The sequence below is a fragment of the Olea europaea genome, chromosome 20 (genome assembly GCF_002742605.1).
Source record: "Olea europaea var. sylvestris chromosome 20, O_europaea_v1, whole genome shotgun sequence".
NCBI classification, from domain to species: Eukaryota; Viridiplantae; Streptophyta; class Magnoliopsida; order Lamiales; family Oleaceae; genus Olea; species Olea europaea.
Genome location: NC_036256.1, coordinates 7,718,499 through 7,730,256, shown reverse-complemented (window position 1 = coordinate 7,730,256; position 11,758 = coordinate 7,718,499). Strand labels below are relative to the sequence as shown.

At 33.8% G+C, this 11,758-nt stretch overlaps 1 protein-coding gene and 1 long non-coding RNA gene across 3 annotated transcripts; both read left to right on the top strand.

Moving 5' to 3' along the window:
• The first annotated feature begins 628 nt into the window (after positions 1-628).
• On the top strand, positions 629-1,261 carry LOC111369015. The gene is made up of 2 exons (XM_022990504.1): positions 629-779; positions 867-1,261. The coding sequence occupies exons 1-2, from the start codon at positions 629-631 to the stop codon at positions 1,259-1,261; spliced, it is 546 nt and encodes a 181-aa protein (XP_022846272.1).
• A 5,530-nt stretch (positions 1,262-6,791) lies between these two features.
• Positions 6,792-11,224, top strand: LOC111369515. Of its 2 annotated transcripts, none has more exons than XR_002698163.1 (4): positions 6,792-9,245; positions 9,685-9,806; positions 10,152-10,309; positions 10,714-11,224. It is a non-coding gene; the product is annotated as an uncharacterized LOC111369515 (long non-coding RNA). The 2 variants fall into 2 exon arrangements; XR_002698164.1 differs by having other exon boundaries at positions 10,141-10,309.
• The last annotated feature ends 534 nt before the right edge of the window (positions 11,225-11,758 follow it).

The window sequence follows — 11,758 nt, the reverse complement described above, 5'->3', positions numbered from 1 at the left end:
GTTGTTGAGGAGTGAATTAAAAGACTGGAATGTATCTTTCGACACATTGCTTGTACAGATGCTCAAAAGGTAATATGTGCAGAGTTTATATTTGTTGGAGCAGCTAGTCAATGTTGGAAGTCTATCTTATACAATTTAATTTGACTTGGGAACTGTTTAAGGATGAGGTGATTGCAAAGTATTTCCCACAAGCTTTGAGAGACTTCAAGGGATCAAAGTTTTTGTAGCTCGGGAAAACATGTTACTTATTGATTACGAGAGGCAATTCGATCAGCTCTCAAGATATGCCCCACACTCGGTAGATACAAAGTTAAGTGGATCAGGAGATTCGAAAATGGACTACACCTGAAGATTGGCATGATTATTATGTCTCATCGTTTCACTTCATATCGTAAAATGTTGGAGAAGGATCATGCTATTTTATACGAGATGACTACATTCGAATAGTATGCCCATCAAAGCAAGGAATCAATGGAAAAAAAAGTGGAATAATCAGAGTAAAGACATACATAATTAGTCGAATAAAGGACCAAGCACAAGAGTTCGTATCGATGAAACGAATGGGAGTATTATACCTTGTCTTAAGTGTAATAAACTCCACAAGTGTGAATGCTTACTTGGGAAGAACATGGATTTTGGTAAGCCGAGATACATTGCTTTCAAATGTACAGAGCTTTCGAAGAAGAAGTATGATGATCAGGACATGAACAAAAAAGGGAATGCTCGAGTTTTTGCACTAAATCAGCATAAGGCAAAGCATGATCCGAATGTGATAGCATGTATTTTATTATTATTTGAAGTAACTATTTATATTATTTGATTTTGCATTCTCCATCACTAAGTCTAATTTTATAATTACAAAATAGGTATTCTATTATTATCGGATATACCTGCGTACGTAGTTTTTGACTTTGGGACTACAAATTCCTTTATCTCTGCGTCCTTCGTCACTAGGATTAACATTGCATGTGTGAAAACGAATATTGTACTAGAGTTTAGCATCCATTCAGAAAGAAATCTTAGCACAAATCAGATGACTAAGGCTATAAAGTTAGAGATGGCGAAAAGGAACTGTAGAGGACTTATGCCTTTTAGAGATGGAAGATTTCGATTTTTTTTAGGCATGGACTGGTTGGGGCACAATCATGTGACCATTCGATGTTATGAAAAAGAAGTGTTATTTCATCGGCCAGGAGAGGAAGAATTTCATTTTTTTGGAACACAGTTTAAGTCTTTATCTTGCCTTGTATCGGCTGTATAAATGGAGAAGATACTGAGAAATGAATCATGTCAGGAATTCTTAGTTAATATCATCGATTCCAAACATAAAGAAACAACCGTTACTAATATTAACATTGTGTGACACTTTGCAAACATATTCCAAAAAGATCTATCGGGCATTCCAGAAGATAGACATGTAGATTTTACAGTCGATTTGATCTACACCAGTTTCTAAGGCCCCATACAAAATGTCACCAAAAAAACTTCAAGAATTGAAGTAACAGTTGGAGAAGTTGCTGGAAAAAGGTTTCATTCAATTGAGCGTATCTCCTTAGGGCGTTCCAATACTTTTTGTTAAGAATAAGGATGGGAATATGAGGATGTGCATTAACTATCAAGAATTGAACCATTTTACTATCAGAAATAGATACTTGCTACCAAGAATAGAAGATTTATTCGACCAATTAAGGGTCCAAAGGTGTTTTCAAAGATCAACTTGTGGTCGGGGTATCATCCACTGAAGGTCAAGGTAATCTATATACCAAAAACATATTTCAAGACTCGTTAAGGACATTATGAATTTACTATCATGCCTTTTGGTTTGACCAAAGCTTCGAATGTATTTATGGATCTTATGAAGCGAGTATTCCATTATTACTTAGACTAATTCATCATAGTATTAGTTGACAATACACTTGTGTACTCCAAAGATAAGAAATTTCATGAGAAATAACTTCGAGTAGTACTTAAACCTTTGGGGAATGAAAATTTATTGGGCAAATTCAAGAAGTGTAAATTTTGGTCGGTAGTCCACGCCTTAAAGACATGGCATCACTATTTGTATGGAAGGAAGTGTAAAATCTACACGGACCATAAGAGTCTCAAATACTTCTTTACATAGCAAGAATTGAATATGAGATAGAGGAGATGGTTGGACTTAATGAAAGATTATGACTATACAATTCTTTACCATCTGGCTAAATCTAACGTAGTCGTAGATACCTTAATCAGGAAGACAAGATCGCAGTTAGTAGTTTTACTTACGGTGCAAAAACACTTTATAAAAGACTTTGAGAAACTAAGATTGAAAGTCATCACACCGCCAACTCTGACTATAGCGAGAATAAAAGCATTTGTGATTCAACCTCTTCTTAAGGATCAAATCAACGAAGTACAAGATAAGGATCGATTTTTGCAAAAGATTAAGACTAAGGTTGGTACAAACATATAAGATTTGAAGTATCTACAGATAAAGCGCTGACTTTTAAAGGAATATTGAGCTTTCCTAAGGATGAGAAAATAAGGAACGAGATATTGGAAGAGACTCATTTCTTACCATATGCTGCACATCTAGGCCATACAAAAATGTATCAAGATCTCTGAGATATATTTTGGTGGAGAACTCATGAAAAGAGGAATTGGTCTATTCATGGAGATTGTCTGTCATCATGTCAAAGCAGAACATCAAAGGCCATTAAGATTATTGGAACAATTGGATATTCCAGAATGAAAATGGGAATACATAGCGATGGACTTTGTAGTTCGCTTTTCGAGATCATCAAGAGGTCATAATGCCACTTGGATAGTGGTTGACCATTTGACAAACTCAGCTTATTTTCAGCCAATCAAAGTAAATTTCAACATGAAACAACTTGTACAATTATACATCAAAGAGAGAGTTAGATTGCATAGAGTTTGAATAACCAATGTCTTCAATTTTCATTTTATAAGGGCCAAAATCAGTTTATATATATTTTTTTAATCTTTTTTACCCAATATTGTAGGATAGATCTCAAAAGATATGAAAGATCTCCCTGACTTTCATCGACTACGATTTTCCACAAAAATTTATATGTATCTTTGAATCGAGTGTGGAATTCTATTTACTCACTTTAAAATGAGTATCCATTTCCCTCCCTTTTCTGTAAGGATTGGAAATCCTCTATTTTACATATCCATACGATTGAGTCCTTGGGTTTCTGAAGTAGTTTAAAAAGAAGTGCTTCGAATCATTGCTATTTGACTCGGTTCTGTTCTAAAAAAGCTGAGGTGTTTCGAATTGTTTGTTGATACAGACAAAGTCAGGAAAAAACCTCCAAAATTATTTCCATATGAACCTTGGACATATAAGAGCTCCGAATAGAATCACTTTAAAAAGAAGATCTTTTATCTCATGGTAACCTGCTCCAGTCCCCTTACAAAACTTTTGTTATTGGATTAGCCACACACTTCATATGTTTCTATGTTTTCACATGGCATCATCAAATGATACAAGTCTTGGATAAGATCTACAATGCACTAGAACGCCCTTGTTGACTCTCCATTACTCTGACAACACCTAGCGTTTCTCGAACAATGTAATATCTTACACCGGGTAAATCTTTAACCCTTCCTCTTCTTACTAAGACTGAAAAATGTTCTTGTGAAATATAGCCAATACCGGGTATATAAGTAGTGATTTCAAATCCAGAGGTTAATCATACTCTGGCAACTTTACATGAGGTAAAGTTTGGCTTTTTGGGGTGATAGTGAAAAAGTTGTCAGATAAGTCATCTTTACTGGCACTCTACAAATTTGTACATGAGATTTTCACCTTGTACGGCTCATCGTTCAATTCTTTCAAATTCATTGGATCATTTTCTACGTTCGAGAATTCTCCCCTTCTTCCACTCTGTCCCGAAGAATAACTAAGACCATTTAGTCACGTTTTTATGTTCCAATTGAACACTTTCCATTTTTGATTATTTTCAAAGGAAAAGATTATTCTCTTTACCAAATATATGTGAATCCAATCACGATCCTATAATAAGAATAAAAGATCTTTCTCGATCAATCCATTTACTCCTCATTCTTCGAGAATAGAAAGACCTTTTTCAATTTTGAATTTGTTCATTTGGATCTGGGCTCTTCTATTTCATTTTTATTTAATATTTTTCCATCTCTTTTTTATATCATTCCTTAAGTTCCATAGGTTTGATCCTATAGAATTTGACCCATTTTCTCATTGAACAAAGGGTTTGAAATCAATCTGATTGATTTTTCGATCAAATGTACTACGTAAAATCTTCTATTTTTTCTTCATTTATCCCTATCACATAGGTACAATGTTTGAACTAATAGAGAACCTTTTCTTCTATATGTATCAATCTAATTTCGTTCCAATTCATTCACAATACCTCCTAAGAAAAATATCGAATGGATCCCGAATTGATGGATTAGTGTGAGCTTATCCATGCAGTTATGCACTCTTCAAATTAGGAGTCCACTTTCTGAAAGATATTGGCTTTCGTACTTTGATGGGTCTCCAAGATCCCTTCAATGTCCTATGTTGTGTTTAAGGGGAATTTATCTAATCTTATTGATTGCGTAAAGACCAATTGCAATAGAACCGAGGAAAGTATGTAGAAAAGGTAGTTTTTTCTATTATATTAGATTAGTATTAGTTAGTGATCTCGGTTTAGTGAGTCCTTTCTTCCGTGATGAACTGTTGGCACAAGTCCCACATTTTATCTTTGTGAACCGAGGAGAAAAGGGGCTTGGCGTGTACATGAGAGAAGCAATGTAACATCCCAGAATTTTATAATCACTAGAATGTAACCAAAAATTCATTTTTCTTCACGCTAAATGCGAAACCGACACAAATAAAAGTAATTCATTTATTTTTTTAGCCATAAAATATCAATTAAAACATGGAATTCGAGTTTCTAAAAAAATTTAAGCATAATTAGTTAACTAATTAATAAATGTGTCTTTGAACAAATAAAACTATCTAATAAACTAAGAATTAAAAAATAATAATGTTTTTATTTCTTCAAATTTTCTTGACAGTCGACATTACCATCCCGCCGCAGTTTCAATCGACCCGAACTAACCTATACAATTTTTGTAAGATACTTATGTGCAAGTAGTTTGTTTCTGTATACTTTTATATTCTTTCAATTATGCATGAATTGTCAATGGACCTTGGGGTTCTTTATAAAGATATATAAAATCCTTCAAGAATTTAAGATGACCTAAGATGGGTATACACTTGGTCACTGATATACTCCATAAGAAAAGAATGATATGAAGTGTTTAAATTGATTGTTATATAATTGTGTAAGAAAACTGCACACTCTTACAATAATTTTATAGGTTAGTATGGGTCAGTTGGATCTGTGGTATGATGGTGATTCGGGCTGTCAAGTGGATCAAAGAAAAAGAAAAAACACCAGTCAATGTTAACAGCTTAAGGGGTTTCTCGGCCTAACTAGGTACTATAAAAAGTTTTTAAGATGGTATGTGTCTATTGCTATGCCTTTAATGGATGTCTTTAAGAAAGATAGCTTCCATTGGAATGAAAGTGGTGGCTTAGCATTCCAAGAATTGAAGAAGGCCATGAGCACCATACCAGTTCTAGCTTTGCCAAATTTTTGTATAACCTTTGACATAGAAACTAATGCATGTTGTGGTGGATTAGGGATAGTCTTGACGCAAAATACAAGACCTATAGCCTACCTGAGCAAGGGCATTTGTAGTAGGAATTTAGGTTTATTGATATATGAGAATGAGCTCCTAGCATTAGTAATAACTGTTGGAAAGTGAAGGCATTATCTAAAGGGTCATCACTTCATCATCAAGATTGACCATCGATCACTTAAGTATCTACTGGAGCAAAGGATCACGACCTCATTGCAACAAAAATGGCTATCTAAACTGTTGGAACTCAACTACGAGATTCAGTACAAGAACGGTCAGCTGATGCCCCCTCTGTAGAAATAATGTAGCCTAGGTATTCTATTTGAGATTGTTCAAAGAAACACTTATTTCCTTTAGCATAGGGTTGATGGTTTTTGAGGTAGAAACATGTTCGCGGTAAGATTTTAAGTTAGCACTATACACCAAAATATCATAAAAGAACACTAGGATGAACTTTTTGAGATGTTGCTTGAATACCTCATTCACTAGGCATTGAAATGTGGCTACTGAATTTGTCAAACTAAATGGCATTGCTCTGAACTCATATAGAGCTTCATAAGTTTTAAAGGCTATTTTATTGACATCTTCTATGGCTACTCCTGCATCATCCTTTCTCTTCATTGTCAATCAACATCTGAAATTCCTCTCTAATAGTTTCATCTGGACGTTCCATTTTGACACCTTCATGGTTGAAGGTAATTCTTCCCTTTATGAAATCAAATAATACAAGGTTGAATTAACTTAGCTAGTCCATCTCTAGTACCATGTCACTACCCCTTAATTTGAGAACCCTCAATTGATATTAGAACTCCAGATCCTGCATCTTCCAAGTTAATGAGTTGTAAATAGCTTTGCTAACTTGTTCCCATCCTCCTGCAACAGTTACTATGGTAGGTCTTACTGTCTATAGGCTGCAAGTAATGTTATTGACCAACTGCTCATCAATGAAGCTATGAGTGCTTAGAACCATCTATCAAAATAGACACTTTTTTTCCTTTGATCAACCCTATGACTTGATAGTTTTACCCTTGTTACTGCCCAATAATACATAAAGTGGTATCTGTTATAATTCACCAACTCCTCCTTTATCTACTTGCTCTCCTTCATCTCTAGGTAGTTCTTCTACCACTTCATCCTTCTTTTCATCTATTAGAATGAAATTGAGCATCCTTTTCTACAAATGTGATTCCAATGTACTTTTCACCACATATATAGCATAATCCCAACTTTCTTTTTGCCTGAAAGTCTGAGGGTATAATATCTTTGAATTTAAAGGGATTAGTGGGGTTTTTTTGTTCATTGTAGGGTGTGGATTTAGGAGTGGGTTTGTTTGGTTTAGAGGTTGGGTTGGTCCATTTATTTGTTGAGTAAGGTTTGAAAGTTTTAGAGCATCTCCTAACGACTGTGATCGTATTCTCTTGTAGAATGGCAATTTCGAAGGCTTTGGTTAGAGTTTGGGGTTGAATTATTTTACCCATTGATTTGATCTCTTCTTTCAGGCCACTAGTGAAGACAGAAACATAGTAGGACTCCGACAAGTGCAGCAAGGAAATAATCACTTGGGATTTCAATTCTTCACACTACTGGTATTCAATCATAAATCCTTTCTGCCTTAGCTTACTGAAGACTTCTATTACTTCCTATACTGTGTTCTCAGCAAACCTCCTACAAATTCTCTCGAGAACATGTCCCAATCAGCATGGGGATGGCTGGAAAAAAATCCATGGAACCATATGTTAGCCTTCCCCTGCAGGTACAATTAAGCAATTCTTAGCCTCATCCCATCTTCTATTTGATGAATCTGAAAGTATTTCTTCACCTTTCGCAATCACTCCCTGGGTCTATCTTTTCCAAAATAAGGGAAAACTATTTTGGGTAATTGGAATACATTTTAAACTCTCTACTTCCATTGGAATTACTTGAATGGTACTTACTCCCACAATTTTTATCACTACTGATTTGAAATGGCACTGCACTTCCTTCGATTTGTTTTTCCTTAAGATCAATTTTACCCTATTCATCTGAGCTAACATTATTATAATAGATTCATACTTTTGGTTCATTTCACCGATCATTTCCTCCAATCTATCATGCTTGGTGCTCAACACTTTTAGCATTTGACCTAAGGATTTAAGTGCTACCCTCAGATTTGTGACCTCCTTGTCCAACCACTTCAGATGATCTTCATTTGACTTGCTTTGAGTCTCAGCCATCCCTGTTCACATAGTTGCTTTGATACCAAACTGTAACACCCCAAATTTTTATAAACACTAAAGTGATAAATTTTGAATTTTTAAAATGAATCATTTTTCGCCTCTCTCTTTAGTTCATCTAGTGGAAGATTCAAAGCGACTAGACCTTTAGCAATATAAAGGGCATCGATGTACCAGTCTCTTTTCTGACCTCTTATATTGAGATCAATGTACTCTTGTGAAAGAGAGCCTCTTTAGGTCCATGCAAGACATACCCAACTATCTAACTTGTCCTTCCCTTAGTTTGTCAAAACCGGAGTAGTTTCCATTCGTTGGTATAGATTCAATATAAAGGGCATCGATGTACCAGTCTCTTTTCTGACCTCTTATATTGAGATCAATGTACTCTTGTGAAAGAGAGCCTCTTTAGGTCCATGCAAGACATACCCAACTATCTAACTTGTCCTTCCCTTAGTTTGTCAAAACCGGAGTAGTTTCCATTCGTTGGTATAGATTCTTATTTCTTATGTTACCATCCTAGCAAAACTATATATCCATTTCACTATACTCATTTCAACTTATAGATATTTATCCTTTAAGATTCCAATGCTAAGAACCATAAATTATTAACAATATAGGGGTACTCTTATTGCACAAAATTCATGTAACACTTTTTATCTTTCCAAAAGTCACTTAGTCCTAAGAAAAGGATTTTAGACCTCTCTCTTAAGAAGCTTTGACCCTACTCATATATAAATTCACGGAGCACTAACTACTTAGTCATTATTCATGTTGTAAATTCTTATGTGTCAAAAATATACTTTACCATCAAGCATCTCTTCTGAGGTTTTAGGGGATTTCAGGTTCAGTAAATTTAATAGAATTATAATATGTAGGAAAAAAAATAATTTTTTAGAATAATATTTGAATAAAAAAGATTGTTATCCAAAATCGGGAATTATAATTGTTACAACCCAATTTTTCTTAGTCAAAAATTAAAAATTGACTAGTCAATTAAGGACTAAAATTAAATAACATTGGCAATATATGAGGGTTAAATTGGATATAATTTAAATTTGGAATTTACTTTTATATTAAGGGAAGCTAGAAGGATTAAATGTTATATTAAAATGGAGTTGAGGGACTTCCCTTACAATTTTTAGTAAGTGGGTCTTTATATACCTTTGACCCATTATTTTTCACTCCAAAAACATACACACACACACACTAGAGGAAATGAGAGAAGGGTCGAGAGAGACGGAGAGGAAAAGAGAAGGAAAGAAAGAGAGAAAAATGAAGGGGAAAAGAAGAAGAAGAAGATGGGTTCAAGCTAAGGGTTCTCAACTTTTTCAATTTCTCTTTTGATTTAGAAGGGTAAGTATTATGTATATTGAATTAATTTTTTTAAGAGTTATGGGAAATTTGCTATAATTGAAAGTTTGGCAATAATCATGTGGTATTGATATGTACTTGATGTTATAAAAAGGATATAGCAAAGAAATATTTATTTGGATGTTGATGTTGAAGAAAGTGGAAACTTTGGAAATGGGTTTGTGAGATAAATGCATATTCTTTGAAATTCTTGTGATTATATGATTCTAAACACTTAAATTAAGTGCTAGTTTTTGTCAATCATCTAATTTTGGTGGATTTTTAATATTTGAAACCAAATTAAGTGTTGAATATTTGGGGTTTTGTTGTTAAAATAATTTATATGAAGGAGTATATGTTGTTAGTGATCTTAATTGGGATTATGAAGTTGAAAATAAAATATATCAAGTTCCCATCGGTAAATTAATATTTCTAATGGTAGGAAAATACTCAAGGCTCCTCTATGAAAGGATATGATTTATTGTAGAGAAAGCGTGATAACATTCTTGGTATCGAAAGTGAGGAGGCGACAAGAAGATCGAAACAATGATCAACTATGACTTGGTGAGTGGATAAAACCTATTTTTCAGAAATAAGCATTCATTAAATTTAAAGTTACTTATTTTATAGAGTTAAGTTGATAGCATGATTTTCAGAATAAATAAATTGATTTTATAATTTGTTCTTTTTAATGTTTGATTCAGTTCAGTTAAATCATTTTTGTAGCATGTTCTATTCGTATTACATGTTTCAGTATAGCTAAAGTTATTTCTAAAAACCACCAGAAAGTACCCACGTGATTTTACCCAGTCTGCATTGGTGTAAATGTGTTTCCACAGTATATGACTAGTTATGGTAATTTTACCCGCTTTGCACTATTGTGAATGTGTTTCCATAGTGTCTAACCAGATTATCAGAGGTCTTTGGGACCCACTCTCGTACACACATAGGATTTGGGCCATGTACTAGGGTGATTAGCCTTTGGGGCAATTCTGCGTACGCATGACCAGATTATCAGAATATCAGATTTGAATGGCTTTGCTTTGTACATCGAGATTACTTTGTATGTGAGTAAGGCTATTCATTGGGTACCTTTTTAGTGTGATTTTTCAATATTTCTACAACTTATCAGATTTCAAATTATAGAATTCAGTTTATTTAGTTCTCAAATTAAAACTTTCAGTTTATAGTATTGAGCAGCAGCAATATTTCACAGATTTTCATGGATGTCATATTATTTATATTCGCTACATTTTACAGTTATTTATCTAGAATGAAGAACAAAGAATTTTATAATGTATTCATGTTTGATTTTAAAAGTGTTACCAGATTTCAGAATTTCTCGAAGTTTTAGTAGTGCAAGAATTTTCAGAAAATATGCATAAATGATAAAAGTTTACTTATTTGAAAATTATCCACTCACTGAGTTTTAAGCTCATATATTTTTTCCACCTTTTTCTTCATCGGACAGATAGTAGCCGAATTGAGCAGCTTTGGAACTTGTTGAACCACAAAATTGAGTCACTCGTCATAAGTTGTATGACATCATTTATCAGATTATACATTATGTGTTCATTTGAGATACATGTAGCTTAAATCAGAAATGTTCATTATGGGCTCATTAGATAGTTGGTATCTTTAGTATATTTGAGAATTGTTGAGTGTAAAGTAAGTAAATGTCGATTTACCAACATTTTATTTGAAGAGTTTGTATTTTGAGGGATTGTCTTACCCTATTCATATCATAGGTATTGAGTTGAGGAAAATTGGTTATTGTTCAGGTGGTTTTAGTTTATATTTCAGGGGAAACTCCGTCAAAATTTCGTAAAAAATATTTTCCAGTCAAATAAGCTAAGGTTGCATTGGTGGTGAGTCCAGCATTCAGCTGGTAACTATCATCGGCGCACGACACATGTCGAGTCCAATAAGGTGATTCGGGACGGGTCATGTCAATAATTGTTGATGAATCTTTATTTTTTAAGAAGCACACTCTTACTAATTTAACATAGGGAGTATTCGAATTCTAAATCAATATATGAAGTTGACTTAGTTTTTAGCTTTATATTAAGAAAGAAAATTGTTTTTAATAGAAAAACAGCTTTGAAGCAGCCTTTAGTATGACAATGAACTAGATGACTAATGGAAGCCTTCGTCATGGTTCAGTTTTATATCATTACTCACAGTATGAGTTTATGCTTTAGACATATTTGTATGAATCTGTTTTCTAAGTTGTATTTCCAAGTCATTGCTTTCTTTATTCATGAGAGGAGCAAATAGGAATTTTCCTTTTCCTCTTTTGGCACTTTCTTTCTATATGCAAGTCATTCCATTCTAGTTCCAGGAGAGAAGAAGGGAAGAGAAGAGAAGAGGAAGAATCATGGTTGATAGGCGAGTTGTACTTCTATGTCCTGCGAAATGTGAGGTTAAAATTGATGTTTGACTTTGAAAATTAGAATTTTAGCAAAATAAAATGAGACCCAAACAAAGGCTAATACAAACAAAAATCATATTAGCCA

What these genes read in the sequence shown, in the direction of transcription:
- LOC111369015 (XM_022990504.1), top strand. Translation starts at nt 629, where the DNA reads ATGGATTTTGGTAAGCCGAGATACATTGCTTTCAAATGTACAGAGCTT. An exon ending in TGATCCGAATGTGATAGCAT is followed by an intron (nt 780 to 866) that starts GTATTTTATTAT and finishes ATTACAAAATAG; the next exon opens with GTATTCTATTATTATCGGAT.